A 25063-nucleotide genomic window follows, 5' to 3' on the forward strand; every position below is an offset into this window, starting at 1 on the left:
CATGGTCAATTCCCACTTTTAGTGGTTCCACTGCCTTGGCTAGATCCTCCTGGGTCTGCGGTGACCTTGACGGCCACAGAGAGCGGATGTCCTCCTCCTCCATATGGTGCCAAATCATCCAGGACATGGCACAGGTGTCACACTGTCTCCTTGTTCATAGAATTTACAGTTCAGAAGGAGGCCATTTGATGCATTGAGTCTGCACCGGCCCTTGGAAAGAGCACCCCACCCAACCTTTTTATACCCTAAGGGCAATTTATCATGGCCAATCCACCTAACATGCACATCTTTGGACTGTACTAGGAAACCTGAGCACCCGGAAAAACCCACGCAGACACAGGGAGAACGTGCAGACTCCGCACAGACAATGACCCATGCCGGGAATCGAACCTGGGACCCTGGAGCTGTGAAGCAACTGTGCTAACCACTGTGCCACTGTGCTACCTCGTGCATCACGCGCTGTCCGTCATCTGCTAGAACGACCAGCGACGCCTGTACATGCTGGGCCGCCGCCGTCCCCCTCTGGGTCCCTCCCTGGCCTGATGGGCAGCTGGGTCCTCGGGGGAGGGGGTCCGGCACATGGGCCTCTGCCTCCAGGGCATGGCATGCTCCTCGAAGGAGTTGAGGATTCCTAAGTCCGTCACCCCTCCACCGGTCTCTCCCGACTATTATGGGAGAGCATTTCCTGAGGGAAGACAGAAGGGGCATTGTTAGCCATGCACGTGGAGGGAGGGTTGAAGGGGAAGGCAGGTGGAGGGAAAGTTTGGTGTTGCATGGAGATTTGGGGGGTGGTGGATGTTCCCTTGTTTGGGGGGGGGTTGCATTGGTGTCTACTCACTTGTGCTGCCCAGTGTAGGTCGTTAACCTTTTTCCGACACTGGAGGCCAGTCCTCCTGGTCATACTCCCCATGCTCACAGCACCGCCACTTCATCCCAGGCAGCATGGCTGCCCTATGGCTCACCCTCCGGTTCCCTCAGAGGAACAGAACATCCCTCTTGGCCTCCACCGCGTATAGGAGCCTCCCCAGATCAGCGTCTTCGAATCTTGGGGCCGGTCTCCTCGGCGCCATTATTGCGAGCTGGCTGGGGTTGGCTGAGCAAGTGCAGTTTAAGTACTGCTCGACCTTGTTAGCGGGGAGCTGGCGAGCGCAGTCCCAGCGAATCAGTTGCCGAGCCTTCATTTCCTGCAAGAAACGCATAAGGCCTTGTTAAGTGGACCAATTAACGTTGAATTGCAATGTCGGCCTCGCTGGGCTGAGCGTCAATTCCCGCTCACTATTATACTTAGAATTTTTTCCCGAGAATCATGCCCTCTGAAGTTTAATTTCTACAAATAAGTACATTGTTGTTGGAGATCTTTAAACATTAAATTGTTTCTGCTTTTCCTTTTTTGCCTCACTTTTTCTTCTGTCTCTTGTATCTCTTTTATTTCTCTCTTTGTACCCAATTTTATTCACTCTAGTTTGCCCTCCTTCGGCATTTGTTTATTTCTCGATCCTTAAATTTCATTGGTGAAGGACCTGGGGCGGGATTCGCCTGGGGCCGGCGTCAATCCCGCCCCCGCCGCGTCCAGAATTCTCCGCCCCCGGTCGGCAGGCCCCCCGCGGCGATTCTCCGGCCAGCCGTTGACGCTCCGGCGCATGCGCGGACTTACGCCAGCCTGCAAAGTCCTTTCGGCCCCGACTCGAGTGGCGCCAAAGGCCGTTTTCACGCCAGCCGGCGGAGTGGGAACCACTCCAGCGCGGGCCTAGCCCCTCAATGTGAGGGCTTGGCCCCTAAAGGTGCAGAAACTTCCACACCTTTGGGGCGGCCCGAAGCCGGAGTGGTTCACACCACTCCGACACGCTGGGATCCCCCCCCCGCCCTGCCGGGTAGGGGAGAATCCCGGTCCTGGATTGTTGGTTCTGCCGCTCTGTAAGGACCTGGGTGAGATGCCCCGTTGCCCTCATCGTGTTTTCATCATTTCACACCTGATGTAACTTTTCAGGGCAAAACATTTAAGCTAAAAAGTGAAGGGGGAAAGCGTAGCTAATGGACACACTATAAAATGTCCCATTCTCCTAGGTTTTGTCCATAAATAACCAATGTATTGCATTTAAAATTGACAACATACCAGCAGTTAGTAAAATTAAGGATAGCTTTTCCTGACATACTTTAAAAAATAGGCACTTTAGAGTATAAAGGTTCACTATGTACGGTGCAAAATGATCTGATTATCCCACAGGATGTCTTTGATGTGCCCTATTTCAGCATCAAGCTTGGATACAGAGCAAATGGCTTGGGCCCTATTGACAAGGTTGTTGATGAACATAAGAACATAAGAACTAGGAGCAGGAGTAGGCCATCTGGCCCCTCAAGCCTGCTCCGCCATTCAATGAGATCATGGCTGATCTTTTGTGGACTCAGCTCCACTTTCCGGCCCGAACACCATAACCCTTAATCCCTTTTTTCTTCAAAAAACTATCTATCTTTACCTTAAAAACATTTAATGAAGGAGCCTCAACTGCTTCACTGGGCAAGGAATTCCATAGATTCACAACCCTTTGGGTGAAGAAGTTCCTCCTAAACTCAGTCCTAAATCTACTTCGCCTTATTTTGAGGCTATGCCCCCTAGTTCTGCTTTCACCCGCCAGTGGAAACAACCTGCCCGCATCTATCCTATCTATTCCCTTCATAATTTTAAATGTTTCGATAAGATCCCCCCTCATCCTTCTAAATTCCAATGAGTACAGTTCCAGTCTACTCAACCTCTCCATGTAATCCAACCCCTTCAGCTCTGGGATTAACCTCGTGAATCTCCTCTGCACGCCCTCCAGTGCCAGTACGTCCTTTCTCAAGTAAGGAGACCAAAACTGAACACAATACTCCAGGTGTGGCCTCACTAACACCTTATACAATTGCAGCATAACCTCCCTAGTCTTAAACTCCATCCCTCTAGCAATGAAGGACAAAATTCCATTTGCCGCCTTAATCACCTGTTGCACCTGTAAACCAACTTTCTGTGATTCATGCACTAGCACACCCAGGTCTCTCTGCACAGCAGCATGCTTTAATATTTTATTGTTTAAATAATAATCCCGTTTTCTGTTATTCCTACCAAAATGGATAACCTCACATTTGTCAACATTGTATTCCATTTGCCAGACCCTGGCCCATTCACTTAACCTATCCAAATCCCTCTGCAGACTTCCAGTATCCTCTGCACTTTTCGCTTTACCACTCATCTTAGTGTCATCTGCAAATTTGGACACATTGCGCTTGGTCCCCAACTCCAAATCATCTATGTAAATTGTGAACAATTGTGAGCCCAACACGGATCCCAACAGGGACACCACTAGCTACTGATTGCCAACCAGAGAAACACCCATTAATCCCCACTCTTTGCTTTCTATTAATTAACCAATCTTCTATCCATGCTACTACTTTACCCTTAATGCCATGCATCTTTATCTTATGCAGCAGCCTTTTGTGTGGCACCTTGTCAAAAGCTTTCTGGAAATCCAGATATACCACATCCAAGACAGTGCTATAGTGCATGCATAGTGAAATGCTGAGCCCTAACCTGAGATTACTGATGGAAATGCATGTTATGTTCAAATGAAATGGAGACTGAATTTGTGCATCCATGTGTCCTTTTTCTCCCCCTCATACCCTGGAATCTGGTGCGTTCTGGATTTTAAGCAGAAAAAAAGCCTAATTTTACTTAACACCTCTAATAAGTTTTGGGAAGTAATAGTTCATTTTAGGCATGTAACTGTAGCCTATCTGCATTAAAATAGCTATCTATTAATTTGAGAAATCTTTATTTCTTGTTATTGTTAAAGAAAGAGCTGGTTTTTATATTCGTGTCTTTCACAACCTCAGGACATCCCAAAGCACTTTGCAGTTATTGTGTAGTCACTGTTTTAATTGAGAAGTAGCAACCAGCTTGCACACTGCAAGCTCCACATAAAGCAATGCGATAATGATCCATTTTTTTTATTGGTTAAGGGATAAATATTGGTCAGGATAGCAGGGGAACTCTCCACCGTTTCAACATGGAATCTTTTGCCTCTACCTGAGAGGGAAAATTAAGTCTTGATTTAATGTCCCATCTGAAAGATAACACCTTCATCAATGCAACTCTCCTTCAATACTGAACTGGAGTGTCAGCTTTATGTATATGTTGAAATCTATAGTGGGACTTGGACCCACAACATTTTGATGAAAATGCTACCACTGAGCCAGAACTGACACAAGTTATTTAATTGCTTCTCAACAGGCAGTTGATTGGTGGAGTCTTGGGGTCCTTGTGTATGAGCTATTGACGGGAGCGTCGCCTTTCACTGTGGATGGTGCAAAAAATTCTCAGTCGGAAATCTCAAGGTGGCATTGATAATATTTTCTTATTCTACAGAAATTACACTGTTGAACACAATGAGAAGAAGCACAAAAGTGGCTCTGATGTACAATTTATTGAATGAAACATTATTTTTTTTTAACATTTAATCCCTTTGTACAGTCTGATTTTTCAACATTTCCACATTTGTTTTATTCATATAGGAAGGAAGGGCAATCTGAGTTGCACAATGTTGTATGACCACTTTTAGTGCTATAGTGACATGTGCCCTTTTTGAATCAAGACAAATACCAGCACCACCACTAAGAAATGTATAGTACAGAAAATGTTAATATTTAGTGTTGCAACTCAAACATCAGTGGAATGCAAAATGTTACTCAGACAAATGGGAAAACTGGAGTTTAAATAAAAAATAGATCTATTACCAAAAATTAATTTGGAATGGTGAAAATTTGCATGCAGTTACATATAGTGTAACTATACCCGTATTCCCGTACCAGCCTCTATTCCCGTACCAGCCTCCCCGGACAGGCGCCGGAATGTGGCGACTAGGGGCTTTTCACAGTAACTTCATTGAAGCCTACTCGTGACAATAAGCGATTTTCATTTCATTTTCATTTCAAAACAATAATTCAAAAGAGCCCAAAATCAGGCATCATTAAGTTTGTGATTACTGAGGTTGTAATTCATGCTTCTTTCCTCTTCTGCTTGAATATATTGCTTTGATTATCAAACTATATAATGCCTCAAGAAAATCATTCTTTGAACTTTAAAAATATGCCACTGAAATCTTTATTGAAAAAGCACTCTATTACGATCTCTGAAATATACATCCACATTGCTTAAAGACGGGCTATTTTAGCTACCTTCTTGCAGAGTTAATTGACTCTAGGGTAAGATTAACCAATTCAAGCAACCATCTCCTTCCTGTCAACAACCACAACTGAAGCTTAATGTTCCAGCAATGTCCCAGAAAACATTGTACCAACAGCTATTCCTGTAAGATATGAGGTTTAAGGAGGAAAGGGTTGCAGCAAATTGTTTTTTCACACAGGATGTGAGATTGCAGCAGGATATACTGTACTTATTTCCACATGCAGTGGAGACAACATTCCTGCTGCAATTATTAATCTGAAACGCGTACAGTTTGCCACAAGCTACCTTTACAACAGTGCACCTATCAACAGACTATGCAAGGTTACACAGATCTCAAAAGAAGCCAGTGATTCAGATCGAGCATGCATATTGAAACTATTTTGCAATTTAAATCTGAACACATGTAAAACAACATAAGGTAACATAAAACTTTTTTAAAAAAATTTAGAGTACCCAATTCTTTTTCTAACTAAGGGGCAATTGAGCGTGGCCAATCCACCTACCCTGCACATCTTTGGGTTGTGGGGGTGAGACCCATGCAGAAAAGGGGAGAATGTGCACACTCCACACAGACAGTGACCCGGGGCCGGGAACGAACCCTGGTCCTCAGTGCCGTGAGGCAGCAGTGCTAGCCACTGTACCACCGTGCCGCCCAGGTAACATAGACTTTACATAATGAAACCACTGAGCCTTCAGCACTATTCATAAATTGCACAAGTATCTAATAATAGCTTTGGATCTGTATTCACTATATGTAACTGCATGCAAATTTTCACCATTCCAAATTAATTTTTGGTAATAGATCTATTTTTTATTTAAACTCCAGTTTTCCCATTTGTCTGAGTAACATTTTGCATTCCACTGATGTTTGAGTTGCAACACTAAATATTAACATTTTCTGTACTATACATTAATAAATTCACAGATGCATTTTACCAACTGTTTGAAGTTTTAAGATTTTCACACAAGTGAATAAATGAGGATAAGAAAAAAAGTTAAGATTAAATTCATTTTTAATTGAGATTTACATTTTCCGGATTGAATAGATTTTAAAATTCTTTTGTTTAAAGCCCATGTTGTGCACAAGTAGGGGAACATCGCTTCCAATGATTTCCACATTGCTGAGTTCCAAATTTGAGGAATGGCCCTATCAGGAAGTGATGAATGAAGGCAGTGAACCTTCCTACATCAAAAGGGTTAGAGGTGGAGAAGTCACAGGAAATACAGTATACAGACATTTGCCAAGACTGCTTTGAATCACTCACAGTAGCAGCTAGGCATACAGCGTTTCTCAGACTCAAGTTAGAAGGGAATCTTTACTTCCATGAACCAAAAAATTGTTATAGTGAAATGCCAAGCTATGCACAGCTTCAAGCAAATTTGGAGGAACTATTAGCATTCATTGTCAGTGGTAGCAAGTTTATCCTCAAAATATCAGATTGTTTTCCTTTATGTAAATTATATCAGCTTAATCCGACTAAATTTCCATTCTAAATATTGCAGATGTTTCATTCTTGTTAATTGTGGAATTGTCTTTCAAATACAAGTCTTGAAATAATAATTGTGTTCTTTCTCAGGCGAATCTTAAAAAATGACCCTCCATTCTCTGTAGAGATTCAGCCCACTGCCAAGAATTTAATACAGAAGCTGTTGAAGAAAAATCCTAAACAAAGGCTTGGTTCAGGGCCAACTGGAGCTGGAGAGATAAAATCTCATGCCTTTTTCCAGGTGCTGTATCACTCAGAAATTACTCCAGTTTTTTTTAAAAACATATTTTATTACAAATGTGCATCAAAGCAGGTTACAGCAAATAAACACCCTGGGAAACATACTTCCCTACAATCAACTACACAGTCTGTACAGGCCTTTCCCCTTTTACACCCCCCTCCCCCCATCACCCACCCCCCGCAACGAATAGCTCCTCATACACGGTCACAAACATCCCCCACCTTTTCTTAAACTCCCTGCTGAGCCCCTTAACTCATACTTTATCTTCTCTAACCGTAGGAAGTCGTACAGGTCACCCAACCATGCTGCTACCCCCGGTGGCGATGCCGACTGCCGCTCCAGCAAAATTTGCCGCTGTGCAATCAGAGAGGCGAAGACCACGACATCGGCCTTCCTCCTCTCCATGAGCTCCGGCTTCTCTGAAACCCCAAATATCGCCACCAAAGGGTGCGGGTCCACCTCCTCCTCCACTATCCCTGCTAAGACCGCGAACACTCCCACCCTGAATCTTCCCAATTTTTCGCAACCCTAAAACATGTTTGCGTGATTCGCTGGCCCCCGCCCACACCTCTCACACTAATCTGCTATCCCCTGAAAGAACCACTATGTGGTGGCACATACAGCAACCACACCCATGCCACAAATCTCGGCCCAAACCCAAATCTTCCCAAAACTTCGAACAAGTACCGCCACTCCACCCAATCAAATGCTTTCTCCGCGTCCATGGACACCACCACCTCCGGTACCAGAGCCCTCGGCGGATTCATCACCACATTCAAGAGCCATCTTATATTACTCGCGAGCTGCCTGCCCTTCATGAACCTGTTTGATCTTCTGCAACCACCCCGGGACACAGTTCTCCATCCTCCGCGCCAACAACTTAGCCAATACTTTCACATCCGTGTTCAATAGTGATAAGGATCTATACGATCCACATTCCGCATGATCCTTCCCTATTTAGGGGATTAGTGTGATTGCTGCCTGCGTCATCGTCTCCGGTAACTCCCGCTTCTCCAGTGCGTCATTAAACGACCGCAACAGATGTGGTGCCAGGTTTGCCGCAAATTTCTCATAAAATTCCGTCGGGTACCCATTCAGCCCAGGGGCCTTATAAATAGAAGTTTTACTTGTAAGAATAACTAGACAAGGAAAATGAACAGAATCTAACAACTGTTGTGCCACAAAAATCCTTTTTGATAGAATTGAAAAAAGCATCCTCTTCTATGAGTTTGACTCAAATTCTGGGGGGTTAGCTTACACTGAGGCAAGGCTGATACTAAACAAGAAGATTTAACACCACTGAGCACGTCTGCCATCATTTGCTTAATGTAAACCCTCCTGAAGGTTTCCTTTGACAATTAAGAGAAATATCAATTTCATCATAAATAATCATATTGTAGCAAATATGCTTTGCAAACTTTTTTTAAAGTTTGTGATATCTTGCTTTTGGCAATGTGCCCAAATGCTGATGCAGGTTTCCATGTTCTGAGATTGTTACGATCCCAGTTAGTGTTGCAACTGGACGGGTAAACCTCAGCATCGAACCCTGGCACAAAAGACCAAAACCTTTACTTTTTTAAATAAAACATAGAAGAACAGAGTCACAGGACCGCTAATTGGTTTTGCCAACAAAAAAAATGTATTAAACATGAAAAAGTTACGGTCTGTGGGCGAAGAGGGCCCCCAGAGTGCAGGGGACTACCCGCATGGCGGACACACAGTGGACGGCCATGGCGGGTGCCCCCGGGACAAGGGGAAACCCCGGAGCACAGAGACCCGACCGCATGGGGAGAGCAGTGATAGCGGCCATCCTGGACGGCCCCCTAACAAAGGGAAACCCCAGAGGGCAGGGGCACGTCCACCAGATAAATATGGTTAATCCCACAGGAACGAGGGGGCAGAAGCCCCCCACCAGGATAATCACCTGGAACGTAAGGGGACTTAACGGCCCAGTGAAGAGATCCAGAGTCCTCACCCACCTCAGAAATATGAGGGCCGACATAGTCTTCCTCCAAGAGACGCACCTGAGGGAGCAGGACCAACTGTGGGTAAGAAAGGGCTGGGTGGGACAAACCTACCATTCCTGCTATGGGACAAGGGCCGGGGGGTGGTGATCCTGATCGGCAAGAGGACAGTGTTTAGGGCGACAAAGATGGTCACAGACCCAGAGGGGCGGTATGTCATGGTCAGCGGGGCCCTGGATGGGGCACCGGTAGTTCTAGTCAACGTGTACGCGCCCAACTGGGACGACACGAGTTTCATCAAAAAGACCATGGCAGAAATCCCGGACATAGCGATGCATCGACTAATCATGGGGGGGGGACTTCAACTGTGTACAGGATCCAAAGACGGACAGATCAAACCCCAAAACGGGGAAAACCTCAAGCATGGCAAGGGAACTCAGTCACTTTATGGAGCAGATGGGAGCAGTGGACCCCTGGAGGTTCGCCCACCGGGGGAGAAAGAATTCTCCTTCTTCTCCCCAGTACACAACGTGTTCACCAGAATTAACTTCTTTGTGGTGGGGAAAAAGGTGCTTCCAGGGATAGATAAAGTGGAATACTCCGCAATTGTGATATCAGACCACGCTCCACACTACATGGACGTGCGGCTAGAGACGGGAAGGGCCCAGCGCCCCACATGGAGGTTGGACGGTGCCTTCCTAGCTGACAAGGCCTTCAGTGAAAGGATAGCGCGGGCCATAGCAGAGTACACGGAGAACAACCAAAACGGGGAGGTCTCACCCTCCACGTTCTGGGAAGCGCTTAAGGCAGTACTAAGAGGGGAAATCATTGCCTTCAAAGCGCGAAGAGATAGGGAGGAAAGGGTGGCTAGGCAGAAGCTGGTCGACTCCATACTGGAGGTAGACCGTAAATACTCCGAGGCCCCGACCGTAGAGCTCCTGGCGGAGAGGAAAGAACTACAAAGGAACTTTGACCTGCTCTCCACCAGGAAAACAGTGCACCAACTCCGCCAGGCGCGCGGGTCCCTGTACGAACACGGAGACAAAGCCTGTTGGCACACCAGCTGAGAAAGCAGGCAGCCACCAGAGAAATTGCGCAAATCAGGGGTACCAGAGGCACGTTGGAAACAGAACCAGAGAGGATTAACAAAAGCTTCAAGGCCTTCTACCAAGAGCTGTACACCTCAGAACCCCCAACGGGGCAGGCTGAGATGAACCGGTTCCTTGATGGACTGGACATACCAGTCGTGGGAGAGGGCAGAAAACAGGACCTGGAAGCACCACTAGCACTAGGAGAGATCATGGACAGTATTAGCTCCATGCAGACGGGGAAGGCGCCGGGACCGGACGGATTCCCGGCGGACTTCTACAAAAGATTTGCGACAGCGCTGGCCCCGCACCTGCGGGAGATGTTCACAGACTCGCTAGCTAGGGGCACACTGCCACCCACGTTAGCACAGGGCTCAATCTCGCTGATACCTAAGAAAGACAAAGACCCAACGGAATGTGGGTCATACAGACCCATATCTCTGCTGAACGCAGACGCCAAAATACTGGCCAAAATCCTAGCCAAAAGGCTAGAAGACTGTGTACCTGAGGTGGTCACAGAGGACCAGACGGGCTTCGTCAAAGGTAGACAGCTTACCTCGAACATCAGGTGTCTGCTGAACGTGATAATGACCCCCTCCGGGGAGAGAACACAAGAGGTGACCGTCTCCCTGGACGCAGAAAAGGCCTTCGACAGAGACGAATGGAAATACCTCATAGAGGTACTGGAGCGGTTCGGGCTTGGAACAGGGTTCACTGCTTGGGTAAAGCTCCTATACAACGCTCCCATGGTGAGCGTACGGACCAACAATACCAACTCCCAATACTTCCAGCTGCACAGGGGCACCAGACAAGGATGCCCACTGTCCCCGCTGCTGTTCGCACTAGCAATTGAACCGCTAGCAATCGCGCTCAGGGCAGCAAAAAATTGGAGGGGGATCCGAAGGGGAGGCAGAGAGCACAGAGTCTCACTCTATGCAGATGATCTGCTCCTCTACATTTCGGACCCACAAAGCAGCATGGACGGAATCATCGCGCTCCTGAAAGTGTTTGGCGTCTTCTCGGGCTACAAACTCAACATGAGCAAAAGCGAGATCTTCCCAGTACACCCGCAGGGGGGGGGGGGGGGGGGGGGGGCAGCACTAAAGGGGCTGCTGTTCAAACAAGCCCAACACAAATTCCGCTACTTGGGGATCCAAATAGCCAGCCCATGACTGGAAAGGGATCCACAAATGGAACCTCACCAGCCTGACGGAGGAAGTAAAAAAGGACCTGCAAAGATGGAACACACTCCCACTCTCCCTCACGGGGAGAGTCCAGACGATCAAAATGAACGTACTGCCCAGGTTCCTCTTCCTGTTTAGATCCATTCCAATCTACATCCCCAAGGCCTTTTTCAAAGCGCTGGACAAACTTATCATGGTGTTCGTATGGGGGGGTAAAAAGGCTCGGATCCCAAAGAAGGTCCTACAAAAAACAAAATCCGGGGATGGCTAGCCCTCCCGAACCTACAATTCTAACACTGGGCGGCAACAGCGGAGCGAGTAAGGGGATGGATCCAGGAGCCAGAAGCCGAGTGGGTGCATGCGGAGGAGGCCTCCTGCATGGGGACCTCCCTCCGTGCCCTCGCCACGGCAGCACTCCCATCCCCACCCAAAAAACACTCCAGCAGCCCAGTGGTGACAGCCACCCTCCAATCCTGGAACCAACTGCGGCAGCAATTTGGCCTGACCAAAATGTCGGACAAGGCTCCCATCTGCAACAACCATAGGTTCACACCAGCACTGACTGACGCCACCTTCAAAAGGTGGAGGCAGGACGGGGGGACACTGACAGTCAGGGACCTATACACGGACGACAGGATCGCAACACTAGACGAACTGACAGAGAAATTTCGGCTAGCCGGGGGGAACGAGCTACGGTACCTGAAGCTCAAAAACTTCTTACGAAAGGAGACAAGGACGTACCCACAACTGCCACGACAGACACTACTGGAAGACCTACTGGATGCAAGTATCCTCGAGAAAGGGAACTGTAGCGACATGTATGACCGACTGGTAGAAAGGGACGACACCGTACTGGACGCAACAAGAATGAAATGGGAGGATGACCTGGGGATTGAGATGGGGTGGGGACTCTGGAGCAAAGCACTGCATAGGGTCAACTCCACCTCCACGTGCGCAAGGCTCAGCCTGACGCAACTAAACGTGGTACATAGAGCCCACTTAACAAGAAACCGTATGAGTAGGTTCTTCCCGGAGGTGGAGGACAGATGTGAACGGTGCCAAAGAGGCCTGGCCAACCACGCCCACATGTTCTGGTCTTGCCCCAGACTTGTGGAGTACTGGACAGCCTTCTTCGAGGCTATGTCCAAAGTGGTGGGGGTGAGGGTGGAGCCATGCCCGATAGTGGCAGTCTTCGGGGTTTCAGACCAGCCAGATCTATTCCTGGGGAGGAGGGCGGACGCCCTTGCCTTTGCCTCCCTGATCGCCCGCCGTAGAATCCCGTTTGGCTGGCGGTCAGCAGCACCGCCCAGAGCTGCAGACTGGCTGTCCGACCTCTCGGAATCTCTCCAAATGGAGAAAATCAAACTCGCCATCCGAGGGTCAGACGATGGCTTCCACAGAACGTGGGAGCCATTCATGCAATTGTTCCGGGGCCTGTTTGTGACCAACGAACAAGAGGAAGAACAGTCGGGTGGCCAAGAATCAGGGGAAAATGGACGGGAATCGGGGGAAGGTAGCCGGAGGGGGGGGGGGGGGGGGGGGGGGGCTACGGGTTCATTATGGGGGTTTGTTCGCATGGTTTTACGATTATTTATTTTTCTTGTTAATTTATTGTTTTTGTATTGGAGGTGAGGGGTTACTGTTTTTCTCTGTTGTGATAAAAATTTGTTGATGAAAACTTGAATAAAAATTATTCCAAAAAAAAAGGAAGGACAAAGCCACAAGCGACAGTCTGATGGCAAGCTAAGGCCCAAAACCAAATTGTAAACAAATGCCTACAAACATGTGCCTCGGTCATATTGGGGAATGTAAAATATGTATGCCGGTTAAAGGGGGCGGCCACAGTTGTTATTACGAAGATGCTTACCTGTAAATATACATGTCAATTTTTGCGTGTTTTTTTTCTAATAATTTGTAATTTGTTGGATATAAAATATGAAAACTCAATAAAAAATATTTCCAAAAAAAACATGAAAAAGTTGGATTATGATACAATACTCCTTTACTCGCCCTTAGTTTAACAATTATACACAAATTTAAAGATTAACACAGATTACGAAATACATTTTAAGATACAATTGTCTCATTAACACACAAAGTCACTCTAAAGCACACAAGATGACTGTGGTAAGACACACTTCTCTATGAACCCAAGTGAATGTCTGTGGATTTCTCTTCATATTCCTGACAGATGATTCTTATACAGTGATCCACCTTGTCTCACATTACTCCGGCTTCCACACAAGTGATTTGAAATTCCGCTTTCAAAAGTCACACTTCCAACCAAATCTTATTTTAAATAATGCTTTCTCTTTGCTGCTGCCATCCAGGTTTTGCTTTCAAGTTTTACGCCTTTCCTTTCAGGTTTTCTTTTCCTTAAAGACTTCACACAGACTCCGAGGTCCAGCCACAAATTTCCACAATTATTTCAAATTATATCTCCCAAACTGGAGTGATTTCTCTCAAACCTTAGCGCTATTGCAGATACCTTTCTGGCCTCACGCAATCCAACTCTCTGTGACTTTACTGAACAACAATCTGTTCTGTTCCCAGTTCCCTCTGTTCTGTTAACTCCAGACTTCTTGGAAGCTTCACTTCTCTAGTTTCCTTAACTAGCTGCATTTTAGGTTTCCAGAATTTGTTTTCTTAACCATTACTCCATAGTATGGCTTTTCCTCTAGCAAGGCACGGAGAAATGTTCCCTCTTTAGTGTTCGAAAACAAACTGCAGAGCTATGAGAACTGCCTTCTCTCTCACTACATATCTCACAGAAACATTAAATTAAATCCACTTAAAATTGTACTTTATTTCTAGTCTCTACCAAGACAGGTATAAATCCCTTAAAACTACCTTTGCTTTCCTAACAGTGCTTTCCTAACAGTGTATCTTTTATAAACATTGGTGTTTGTGATGTACTGTTTATTGATTCATTGTAAGTCCTAATAACTGGCCGTTTTAACCATAACCATACTGGTTAATACCTAAGGTTATTAGAATTAATTGAATTACTACTGAAAAAGGATCAGTATGTAAAATGGAATCTCTTTATCAGCACACTGTTTATTTCAGCATTTTTGAAGAACAAAGCTTTGAGCAAGATGTTGCCTCAGTGGAAATATTGTTTCTTCTTCTATTTGCATTGTATGCATCTTTGTTTCCAGATTGAAATTATTTCTGGACCATAAACCAAAATTTGCATATCCTATTGGCCACAGTTATTTGCATGTTGAATTGGGGATCCCTGTCTGCTGCTAGTGTTTCCATGGTGCTGAAATTGCAATCTATTTTAAGCAGATAATAAACATGCAGTTGCCTGGGAAGTTAATTATACACGACGATTAAAGCACACTTGCACACTCTGGTTTCCATCTTGGCTTTTTGTCAACAAATATCCAAAAAGTTAAGTGCACATGGATACATCATGAATATGAGGATTCAGATCAGATGCTCAACAGTAGTGTATTATTCATTTTTAATTACTAACCATAGCTGAAATTATACACATCATTTTTAATTGGCCACAGGTAGCGGCTAACATATTGGACAACACTGGGTATGAACAAAGTATTCGCTGAGGATTATGGAATATAAATCAAAATTGGTATTCTTGGCATAGAACCATCCTCAGTGGTAGCTCAGCTTTCAGATAGATCCATTAACATTATTGGTCTAGTTCTGTGACCCATGCTTCTGTTCAGCAAACTCTGTCAGAAACACATTGGTAACTCACATGTTTCTCATGTTTTTATGTGGTAGATGTTTTTTATAGATACATGTTGTAACTATCCATGTACAATTAAACTGTTGCATCTATTTATTTAGATTGCTTGTTCAAAACAATTGTTGGGAAACAGAAGCATTATTCTAAATTATGAAACCATAGCTGTTTCACATCTTGGCAACCAATATTGATCCATAAAGCTGCACCCAAAACATCAAAATATGTAATGTTCCATTGCTACTCCTCTCGGATCCTATTAAAGAAGTTAGTAGTTGTATGGGAGGTATTGGGGATTGAAGAATGAAGCTAATACTACCATACAATTTGTGAATATTAGTTTCTAAAAGATGGTTTTTCATATTTCATGTTAAACAACTTGTATTTTTAACTCTGACTCAAATATAATTTGAAGTGGTTATTTATAGGCTTTCTCTAAATATATGTTTACAAATATGTCTTCAGGGTCTAAACTGGAGAGATTTAGCAATCAAGGCAATTAAACCTCCAGTCAAACCAGTTATCCAAAATGAACTAGACGTCAGCAACTTTGCAGAGGAGTTTACAAGAATGGATCCAGCCTATTCTCCTGCTGCCCTTCCTCAACATACAGATCTATTTAAGGTAGGTCAAAATATTCTACATCTCTATCAATAACCATTAAAGTATTTTCAGACGTTAAATAAAACATTGATAAACCAATAAGTAGATAACGGAATTGTTGAAAAGATATGGGATAGAATTTATGATTGTTTACTTAGTAATTAACCACAAAATTGACTATTGCCAATTTATATCATTGTTTGCACAGCAGTTAGACTGAGAAATAATGGTACTCAAGCAAAAGGCGGCAGTTGCTGGAAATCTGAAATAAAAATAAAATGCTGCAAGTTCTCAAATTGTAGAGAGAAAAACTTGAGTTGCCATTTCAAGTCTGACTTTTCATCAGAGCTGAAAACTAATGGTAACCTGGTAACAGTGTGATTTATGACAAATGCATGATTGAAAGGCCACCAAAAGGCATTAAGGTCATGGAACCTAACCCCAGTAATCTGGAAATTGTTTTGAAAGAACGGGTGCGATTTTCTGGAAATATTTCCAAGGTCATTTGTGGTAGGTTTTTCAGAGAGTTTCCCTCCGTCTGCCGGCGAGTTCCCTACCGTTATTCAATGACACTTAGTCATTTTTTTTGGACCCTGAGGAGTTTCTCATCGGCTTAGCCTACACTTAGAATTTTTTTTCGCACTGGGGAGCTGAACTCTGAGATCGGGCCACCATTTTGAAAGGGTGCCCTGATCTCTAAGTGAGCTTGTGGGTCCCCCACAACCCCCATCCATAGGCAATGTCACCCCCCACACACATGGGCACTAGCCCACACCTCCAAGTGAGGGCACCCCACTATGTGGTCCCTGGAGGTATCCCCTCTTCAGTTTCTCCCCCCCCCCATCCTGCTTTCATGGGCATGGCCCCTCTCGCCCCGAGCCCTTGGCAATGCTACCATTGCACTTGGGCAGCCTTGCACTGGCACCCAGGCAGTGCTCCTGCCAGCTTGGCAGTGCCATCCAGGCACATTGGCAGTGCCAGTGTGGCAGTGCCAAGGTGTCCATGTTCCGGGGGGGGGGGGTCAAGGGGCCACCCTGTACTTACCCTGACCACCGAAAGGTCTCCAATGACCCGGGAGACTCCCTGGGTGCGGTTCTGCTTGGTCCTGTTTGTGTGGACTAGTGCTGAACGGCGCCTGACTGCAGCCTTACTGGGCAGGCTGGTGGATCCCGCATTGTCGGTGGATACCAGATAAATTTGCCTAAGCCCTTGTGGGTGTGTTTCAGATTCCAATACCTTGTGGGACTTGGGTGAATCCCGCGAGGCGTGAAGACTGTCGGGAGAGCGTAATGCGGCCAGTGGACCATGCCCAACATTTTTCAAAATCTCTCCTTTTTGGCAACATTGTCACCCTGAGGGCTAGTTCACGGAAGCAAAGTGGGGGTGAGCTGAAGATTAACGTAGTGGGGGGGGGGGGGGGGGGGGGGGGGGGGTCGGTGTGAAGGGGGGAGCTGCTGATGAGGAGGGGACTTTTAGGAGATTGGAGGAGGAGAGTAGATGACGGTAGCTGCCAAGGGGTGGGCCAGGTGAGGTGCGGGGCATGGGTCAAGGGCTGGGCTTGGAAAGGTCATGGCTGATCGACAGGGGAGGGAGATGGGGTGCCCCCCGACCAGGCTAGTTACGTGGAATGTTCGTTGACTGAATGGGTCGGTCAAAAGAGCCTGTGTGTTGGCACACTTGAGACAGCTGAAAGCGGATATGGCCATGTTGCAGGAGACGCATTAAAAGCTGGGAGACCAAGTTAGACTGAGGAGGGGATGGGTCGGACAGGCATTTCATTCGGGATTGGACTTTAAAACAAGGGGGGTGGCAATCCTGGTTAATAAAAAGGTGGCATTCGAGGTGGGGAAGATGGATGCAGACCCAGGGGGTTAGATTTATTATGGCTAGCGGGAAGCTGGAGGGAATGGCAGTGGTGTTAGTCAATATATACGCCCCAAACTGGGATGATGCCGCGTTTGTCAGGAGGGTGCTGGGTATGATTCCGGACCTCGACTCGCATCGGCTGATTATGGGGAGGATTTTAATACGGTTCTGGATCCGAGACGAGACCGGTCGAGTTCCAGGTCGGGAAAAGAATCAGCAATGGCGAAAGTACTGCGGGGGTTTATGGAGCGCAGGAGGGGGTGAATCCACGGAGATTTTGGAGGCCAAGGAGCAAGGAGTATTCATTCTACTTCCATGTGCACAAGATATATTCCAGGATGGACTTTTTCGTACTTGACAAAACGCTGTTAGTGGGGTGGAGGACACTGAGTATTCAGCAATCGTGGTGTCGGACCACACTCCACACTGGATAGACCACGTGTAAGCACCGGAAAGACCCAACATCCACAGGGGAAGTTAGATGTAGGGCTGTTAGCAGAGGATGAGATTTGTGAGCGGGTGTGGGAGGCCATTCAGGGATACATAAAGAGCAATGACACGGGAGAGACCGCGGCAGTCATGGTTTGGGAAACATTGAAGGCAGTTATCAGAGGGGAATTTATTTTGATTTGGGCCCACCGGGACAAGACTGAACGGGCGAAGTTGGACAGGCTGGTAGGTTAAATCTTACAGGTTGACAGGAGATATGTGGAGTCTCCGGATGAGGAGCTCCTGAAGGAGCATCAGAGACTCCAAATGGAATTTGGGCTCCTGTCCACAGATAAGGCAGAAGGACAGTTGAGGAGGGTGAAAGGGGCAATATACGAATATGGGGAGAAAGCCAGTAGTATGTTAGCACATCAACTGAGGAAGCAGGAGGCGGCGAGAGAAATAGGGAAAGTAAAGGATATGAGGGGGGGGAGGCGGTGGCGGTCCCGGGGGCGATAAATGGTGTTTCACAAATTCTACAGTCGACTCTATGAAACGGAACCCCCAGCCGGGGAGGAGGGTATGAAGCAATTTTTGGAGAGGCTAGAGTTCCTAAAGGTAGATGAGGAGCTGGTGGAATGCCTGGGGGGCCCAATTGGGCTCGGGGAGATGATAGACGGGTTTGGGGCGATGCAATCGGGTAAGGCCCTGGGTCCTGATGGATTCCCAGTGGAGTTTTATAAAAAGTTATCTGGGTTATTGGGGGCACTCCTGATTAAGGCCTTTAACGAGTCTCAGGAGCTGGGAGTGCTCCCCCCAACGCTATCACAGGCATTAATCTCTCATCTTGAAGCGGGACAAGGGCCTGGAGAGCTGTGGATCGTACAAGCCGATTTCCCTTTTGAACGTAGAAGCTAAATTGCTGGCAAAGATCCTGGCCACACATATAGAGGATTGTGTCCTGGAGGTAATCGGGCAGGACCAGACGCGATTTGTGATCAGCAGACACCTGGGACGGGATTCTCCAACCCCCCGCCGGGTCGTAGAATCCCCGGGGGTGGCGTGAATCCCTCCCCGCCGCTCCGACACCGGCTGCTGTATTCTCTGGCGCCGCTTTTTTTTTGGGGGGGGGGGGATCACGCCGCGTCGGTCGGGGGCCGTTGGCTTGCGTCGGGGGGCCCACCGATCTGCGGGTGGGCCTGTGCCGTGAGGGCACTCCTTCCTTTCACGCCGGCATGGAGGAGACACCCCCCCAGCGCATGCGCTAGAATCCGCCGGCTGGTCTGCGCATGAGCGGATCCACGCCGCTGGTCCGGCGCATGCACTATCTCGCTCCAGCCCTTCAGCGTCGGTTGGCGTGGCGCCAACCCTTCCGGCACCGGCCTAGCCCCCGGAAGTGGGGAGGATTCCGCAAACTTCCGGTCGGCCCGACGCCGGAGTGGTTCACGCCGCTTTTTAGGCCGGTGTCGGGCCATCGCGGGGATTCAGGAGAATCCCGCACCTGATGTCCAACATTAGACGGCTCCTGAATGTTATAATGATGCCAGCGGAGATGCGCGAGGTTGAAGTGGTAATAGCTATGGATGCAGAAAAGGCCTTTGACCGGGTGGAGTGGAAATACCTATGGGATATTTTAGGCAGGTTCGGATTTGGGCAGGATTTGTGGATTGGGTCCAGTTGCTACACCAGGCTCCGGTGGCAAATGTATGAACCAACCGGGTCCGGTCAGAATTTTTTAGTCTCTGTAGGGGGACAAGACAGGGATGCCCACTCTCCTCACTACGTTTGCCCTGGCCATAGAGTCCTTGGCAATGGCCCTTGGGTCATCAAATGTTTGGCGGGCGATAGTGAGAGGCAGGCTGGAGCACAGGGTCTTGCTCTATGCGGACGATTTATTGCTTTATATCACAGACCCGTTGTGGGGGGGGATGGCTGGAATTATGGAGACACTGGAAGAATTTCAGGCTACAAGTTAAACATGGGGAAGAGTGAGGTGTTTACGATTCAGGCACGGGGGCAGGAAAGGAGACTGAGGGAGTTACCTTTTAAGGTGGTGGGGAGGAGCTTTCGGTATCTGGGGTTCCATTTGGCTAAGGATTGGAGACAGCTCCATAAGTTAAATCTGGGTTAAAGCGGTCGGCCAGATGAAAAGGGATTTCCGCAGATGGGACATGTTCCCACTGACATTGGCGGGGAGGGTGCAGACCCGTGAAAATGACGGTCCTCCGAAGACTGCTGTTTTTTTTTTCAATGTCTCCCGATTTTTGTCCCAAAGACCTTTTTAGGAAAATTAATGCAGCGTTCTCGGGTTTTATGTGGGCTGGTAAAACCCAGAGGGTGAAGAAGGCATTCCTGGAACTGGGTTGCAGGGAGGGGGGCCTGGGCCTCCCAAGTTTTATTAATTATTACTGGGCGGCCAACATATCAATGGTCAGGAAGTGGATAGTGGGTGAGGGGTCGGTTTGGGAGCGAGTAGAGGCGGCATCCTGTAAGGGTACGAGTTTGGAGGCTTTTTATTGATGATGCCCCTGGCGTTCTCGCCAACCCGGTACTCCACAAGCCCAGTGGTTGTGGTAGCCCCGAGGGTGTGGGAACAATGGAGACAACACATGGGATTGGAGGGGCGTCAGCGTGGTCACCGATCTGTGACATTCACCGTTTTGTTCCAGAGGGGCTGGATGAGGGCTTTAGGAGGTGGCAGCGGGCAGGGATTGAGCAATTTGATGATCTCTTAATTCAGGAGGGTTTCCTGAGCCTGAAGGCATTAGTGAAGGAGTTTGAGTTGCCGGGTGGGAACGGGTTTCGATACCGACAGGCTTTGTCCAGAGGCAGGTTACAAGCTTTCCCCGCCTTCCCCTGAGGGGACTACAGGATAAGATGATGTAAAAATGGGAGTTGGGGAGGGGAGGGTCTCGGAGATGTATAAGGAGCTCATGGAGTGGGAAGGAGTCCCTATCGGGGAGGTGAAGAGGAAGTAGGAAGAGGAGCAGGGAGGAGAGTTGGAAATCGAATTATGGGAAAAGACTCTGAAAAGAGTTATTCATCCTTGTCTTGTGCCAGACTTAGCCTGATCCAGTTCAAGGTAGTTCATAGGGCTCACATGACGGTAGCCCGGATGAGCAGGTTTTTTGAGGAAATGGAGGATAGGTGCAGACGCTGTGAGGGAAGCCTGGCGAATCATGTACATATGTTCTGGGTGTGCCCGAAGTTGAGGGGATTCTGGTAGGGATTTGCAGACATTGTGTCAGAGTTCCTGGAAGGGAGGGTGACTCAGAGTCCAGAATTGGCAATATTTGGGATATCGGAAGATCCGAGGGCCATGGGGGGAGGAGGGAGGCTGATGTTCTGGCCTTCTCCTCCCTGGTGGCCCGGAGACGGATTTTGCTGGGATGGAGAGACTCTGAACCCCCAAAGTCAGGAGTGTGGGTCAGCGACATGGCGGGGTTTCTCAGGCTGGAGAAGATTGTTCACCTTGAGAGGATCAATTCAGGGGTTCGCCCGGAGGTGGCAGCCGTTCATCGACTTCTTCAAGGAAAATTGAACGTCAGCAGTAAGGGGGAGAGGGGAAAAGGGGAGGCATGGTAGTGTAAGACGAGGACAGGGAACTTAGTACACGGGTAATTAGGAAATAGGGCTGGGGTAGGCGGGGACGTTTTTAGGTTTTTTGCATGTGTCGGCCCGCACGGTGTTTAAGGAATGTTACTGTTAAACTGTAAACTGTGAAAATTACAAATGCTTCAATAAAATACTTTCCAAAAAAAAAAAAATTCACAGATCTTCGCCATTCATGTTGACGCGTGGGGGCTCAAATCCCCATAAATAAAGCTCGCAAAAAACATGGGATGGAATTTAATGCCCTTCCAGGTTTGGTGACGGGCAGAATCTAGCTGGGTGGGGACCCTGCCACCAATTATGTTCATTGCAGGAAGGCTAGTGGAGTGCTTTCCCGCCCTGCGGCCAATTGAGGCCCTTAAGTGGGCAATTAATGCCCACATAAAGGCCTCATCCTGTGCAGAGTAGTAGACACCCAGGTTGGGGTATGGGGGGGATGGAGCTTCATTCAAAGGCACCAGTGCCTGATTGAAGCACCCATCATTTGCTGCCGACTTCCCTGAACCCCTCCACTAAGTCTAGTCCATGGTGTCTCTCAGATAGTCTTCTGCAAAATTTACATCACTAGGATTCTGTATTGAAGCATATAAGAAGTGTAAATTTCAAAGAAGTATGCGATCTCCCCAGAATTTCAGAACAAATTTAATTGGGAATAGCCATTAACACGAATTCCAGAAGCAATCAGATTTAACAATGGCCGTGATTCTCCGGAAAAATCTCCAAGTGCTGTAGTGAGCAGGAATTGCTGCGTGTTTCCCTGTGCTCAGCCCGGCGAGACCAGCAACACTATTCAACGTTAATTGGGCCACTTAACGGGGCCTCATGGGCTTCCCGCCCCAAATGGCAGTTCGCCAGCTAATTTGCCGTGACCGCACTCGCCAGTCCCCTGCTAACAAGGTTGAGCAGCACTTAGGCTGCAGTTGCGTAGCCAACCCCAGACAGCTCGCAACAATGGCGCCGCAGAGACAGGCCCCGAGATTCGGGGATGCTGACCTGGGGAGTGCCTGGACGCGGTGGAGACCACGAGGGATATTCTGTTCCCCCGAGGATCCTAGAATGTGAGCCACAGGGCAGCCAGTGCTGCCTGGGATGAGATGAAGGCAGCAGTCAGCTTGAGCAGTGTGACCAGGAGGACAGGCCTTCAGTGTCAGAAGAAGGTCCACCAGGCAGCCAGAGTACGTAGACACCAAAGTCCCATCCCCCCCCATTCAGCACTTCCTCCACCCACCCCTTCAACCCTCCCTCTACCCCAACCCTTCCTTCACCCTTTCCCCCCCTCCCCCCACACTGTGAACCACGCGTGTGGCTAACGATTCCCTCGCCGTAACCCCTCAGGAAAAAGCTCTCCCATAATTTGCAGGAGAGGGCCCAGACTGGCGGTGGGGTTAGGACTTGAGAATCCTCACCTCCTTCAAGGAGGTGGTGATATTGATCTAAATCTTTCAACTAGTAGCCTGTTTCAAGTTGTGTGCTTTCTTATTTAATATATGCAAAACTCAACTAATTACTTTTTTTAATTCAAAATTGTCAGCTGGTCTGGCAAAAATTGAACAAGAGCTGATTTTGTTCAATAATTTCTGTTACAATTAAAGAAAAATATTGCTTATTTAATAGTTCTGTATCCTTGAAATTGTAAATACCTTCAAAAGGGTTTGGAAGTGTTTGCAAGAATTAGTAAGATTTGTTCTCATTATTATGGTATGTATGCTGTGGGTTTATTTAATCTGACAATAATAACATTGGACACACTATTGGATTAGAGATGTAGATTAAGTTGCTGCTCTTCCTCTTGCTCACAGGGTTACTCATTTGTTGCACCTTCTATTCTGTTTAACCGGAATGCCATAATGAATCATGCATGCAACTATGATCTGCAGATGGCCGTGGAACGACCAGACAACAGTATGGTTGCCAGAAGTGCTATGACAAAGGTTGGAGTCTCTAGGATATTCAATTTTATTTAGCACTACCACAGATTCCTTTTGATAACATTATAGATTTATATATTTGATCAAATAAGTTAAAAGGTATAAAATAATTACTAAAATATTGAAAAGCTCGGCCGATTGTAGTCATTGCAGTAATAATGTGCTTTTTTAAAAAATATTTTTATTCTCCTTTTTCACATTTTCTCCCACATTTACACCCACCAACAATAAACAATAATCAGCAATAAATATGTCAACCCCCATAACAATAACAATGATCCCATCCTCCCACCAAATCCCAAACATTAGCCCGCATGTTTACATAAACAAATGACAAAAAGGAATCAGGGATCACCCATAGTCACCCTTAATACACACAGCCCCTTCCCCTCAACCCTCTCACCCATCCCCCTCCAACTAATGTTCGATGTTATCCAGTTCTTGAAAGTGCATATTGAATAATGCCCATGAATTGTAGAACCCCTCCGAGCTTCCCCTCAGTTCAAACTTAACCTTCTCAAGAGTCAAGAATTCCAACAGGTCCCCCCGCCACGCCAGGGCACAGGGTGGAGAGGTTGATCTCCAACCCATCAGGATCCGCCTTCGGGCGATCAACGAGGCGAAGACTACAATATCTGCCTCCGCACCTGTTTCCAACCCTGGCTGGTCCGACACCCCGCATAAGGCCTCCCAGGAACCCGGGTCCAGTTTCACGTGCACCACCGTGGAATTTTCCCTAAAAACCTCCTTCCAGTAATCCTCTAGCTTTGGACAGGACCAAAACATATGAACGTGATTAGCTCCACCCCCCACCCCCCACAACACACACACTCATCTTCTACTCCTTCAAAGAATCGGCTCATACTCGCCCTCGAGAGGTGTGCTCTGTATACCACCTTTAGCTGTATCAGCCCCAACCTCGCACATGAGGTGGAGGCATTTACTCTCCAGTGCACCTCACACCAGACCCCCTCCTCTATAACCTCTCCCAACTCTTCCTCCCACTTTGCTTTTATCCCTTCCAGTGGTGCCTTATCCTCTTCCAAAATAGCTCCGTACACCGCTGACACTACCCCCTTCTCCAGTCCCCTTGTCGTCAGCACCTCCTCCAGCAATGTGGAGGCCGGTTCCTCTGGGAAGCTCTGTATCTCCTTTCTGGCAAAATCTCGGACCTGCATGTATCTAAACATTTCTCCCTGCTCCAGCCCATACTTCGCTTCCAGGTCCTTCAATCCTGCAAACCGACCCCTAAGAAACAAATCTTTTAGCGTCTTAATCCCCTTCTCGTCCCATTTCCGGAAATTTCCATCCCACCTCCCTGGCTCAAATCTGTGGTTCCCCTGAATCGGCATTTCCCTTGACCCTGCCCCCACAGTGAAACTGCCTCCAAATTCTCATTGAAGCTATTATTACCGGACTCTCTAAGTATTTCCCCAGAGCTATGCTAGTGCTTTCAGTCCCGACCCCCTGCACAAACTCTCCTCCATTCTGACCCACTGGGAATCAACCCCTCTGACCCAGCTCCGCACCTTCTCCACATTCGCCGCCCAGTAGTAGTACATCAGGTTCGGAAGACCCAAACCCCTGCCTGCCTCCCTCTCCGTAGCAGCATCTTTCTCACTCTGGCCACCTTCCCTCCCCATATGAACGAGGGTAAAAGCCGTTGGCAGGAAAATTAGTCAGCATTGAAAAATAAACAGAAATCGCAGCAACACATTCATTTTGGGG

At 47.6% G+C, this 25063-nt stretch overlaps 1 protein-coding gene across 2 annotated transcripts in view; it reads left to right on the top strand.

Moving 5' to 3' along the window:
- Positions 1 to 25063, top strand: part of LOC119972662 (ribosomal protein S6 kinase alpha-5-like) — a 163350-nt gene that overhangs the window by 115629 nt on the left and 22658 nt on the right. For both annotated transcript variants that reach the window (XM_038809746.1, XM_038809736.1), the window contains exons 7-10: positions 4262 to 4365; positions 6793 to 6943; positions 15363 to 15521; positions 23207 to 23338. In XM_038809746.1, the coding sequence (XP_038665674.1) occupies positions 4262 to 4365; positions 6793 to 6943; positions 15363 to 15521; positions 23207 to 23338 (546 nt within the window). The remainder of the gene's footprint in view (positions 1 to 4261; positions 4366 to 6792; positions 6944 to 15362; positions 15522 to 23206; positions 23339 to 25063) is intronic.

This window comes from Scyliorhinus canicula, chromosome 1 (genome assembly GCF_902713615.1).
Source record: "Scyliorhinus canicula chromosome 1, sScyCan1.1, whole genome shotgun sequence".
NCBI classification, from domain to species: Eukaryota; Metazoa; Chordata; class Chondrichthyes; order Carcharhiniformes; family Scyliorhinidae; genus Scyliorhinus; species Scyliorhinus canicula.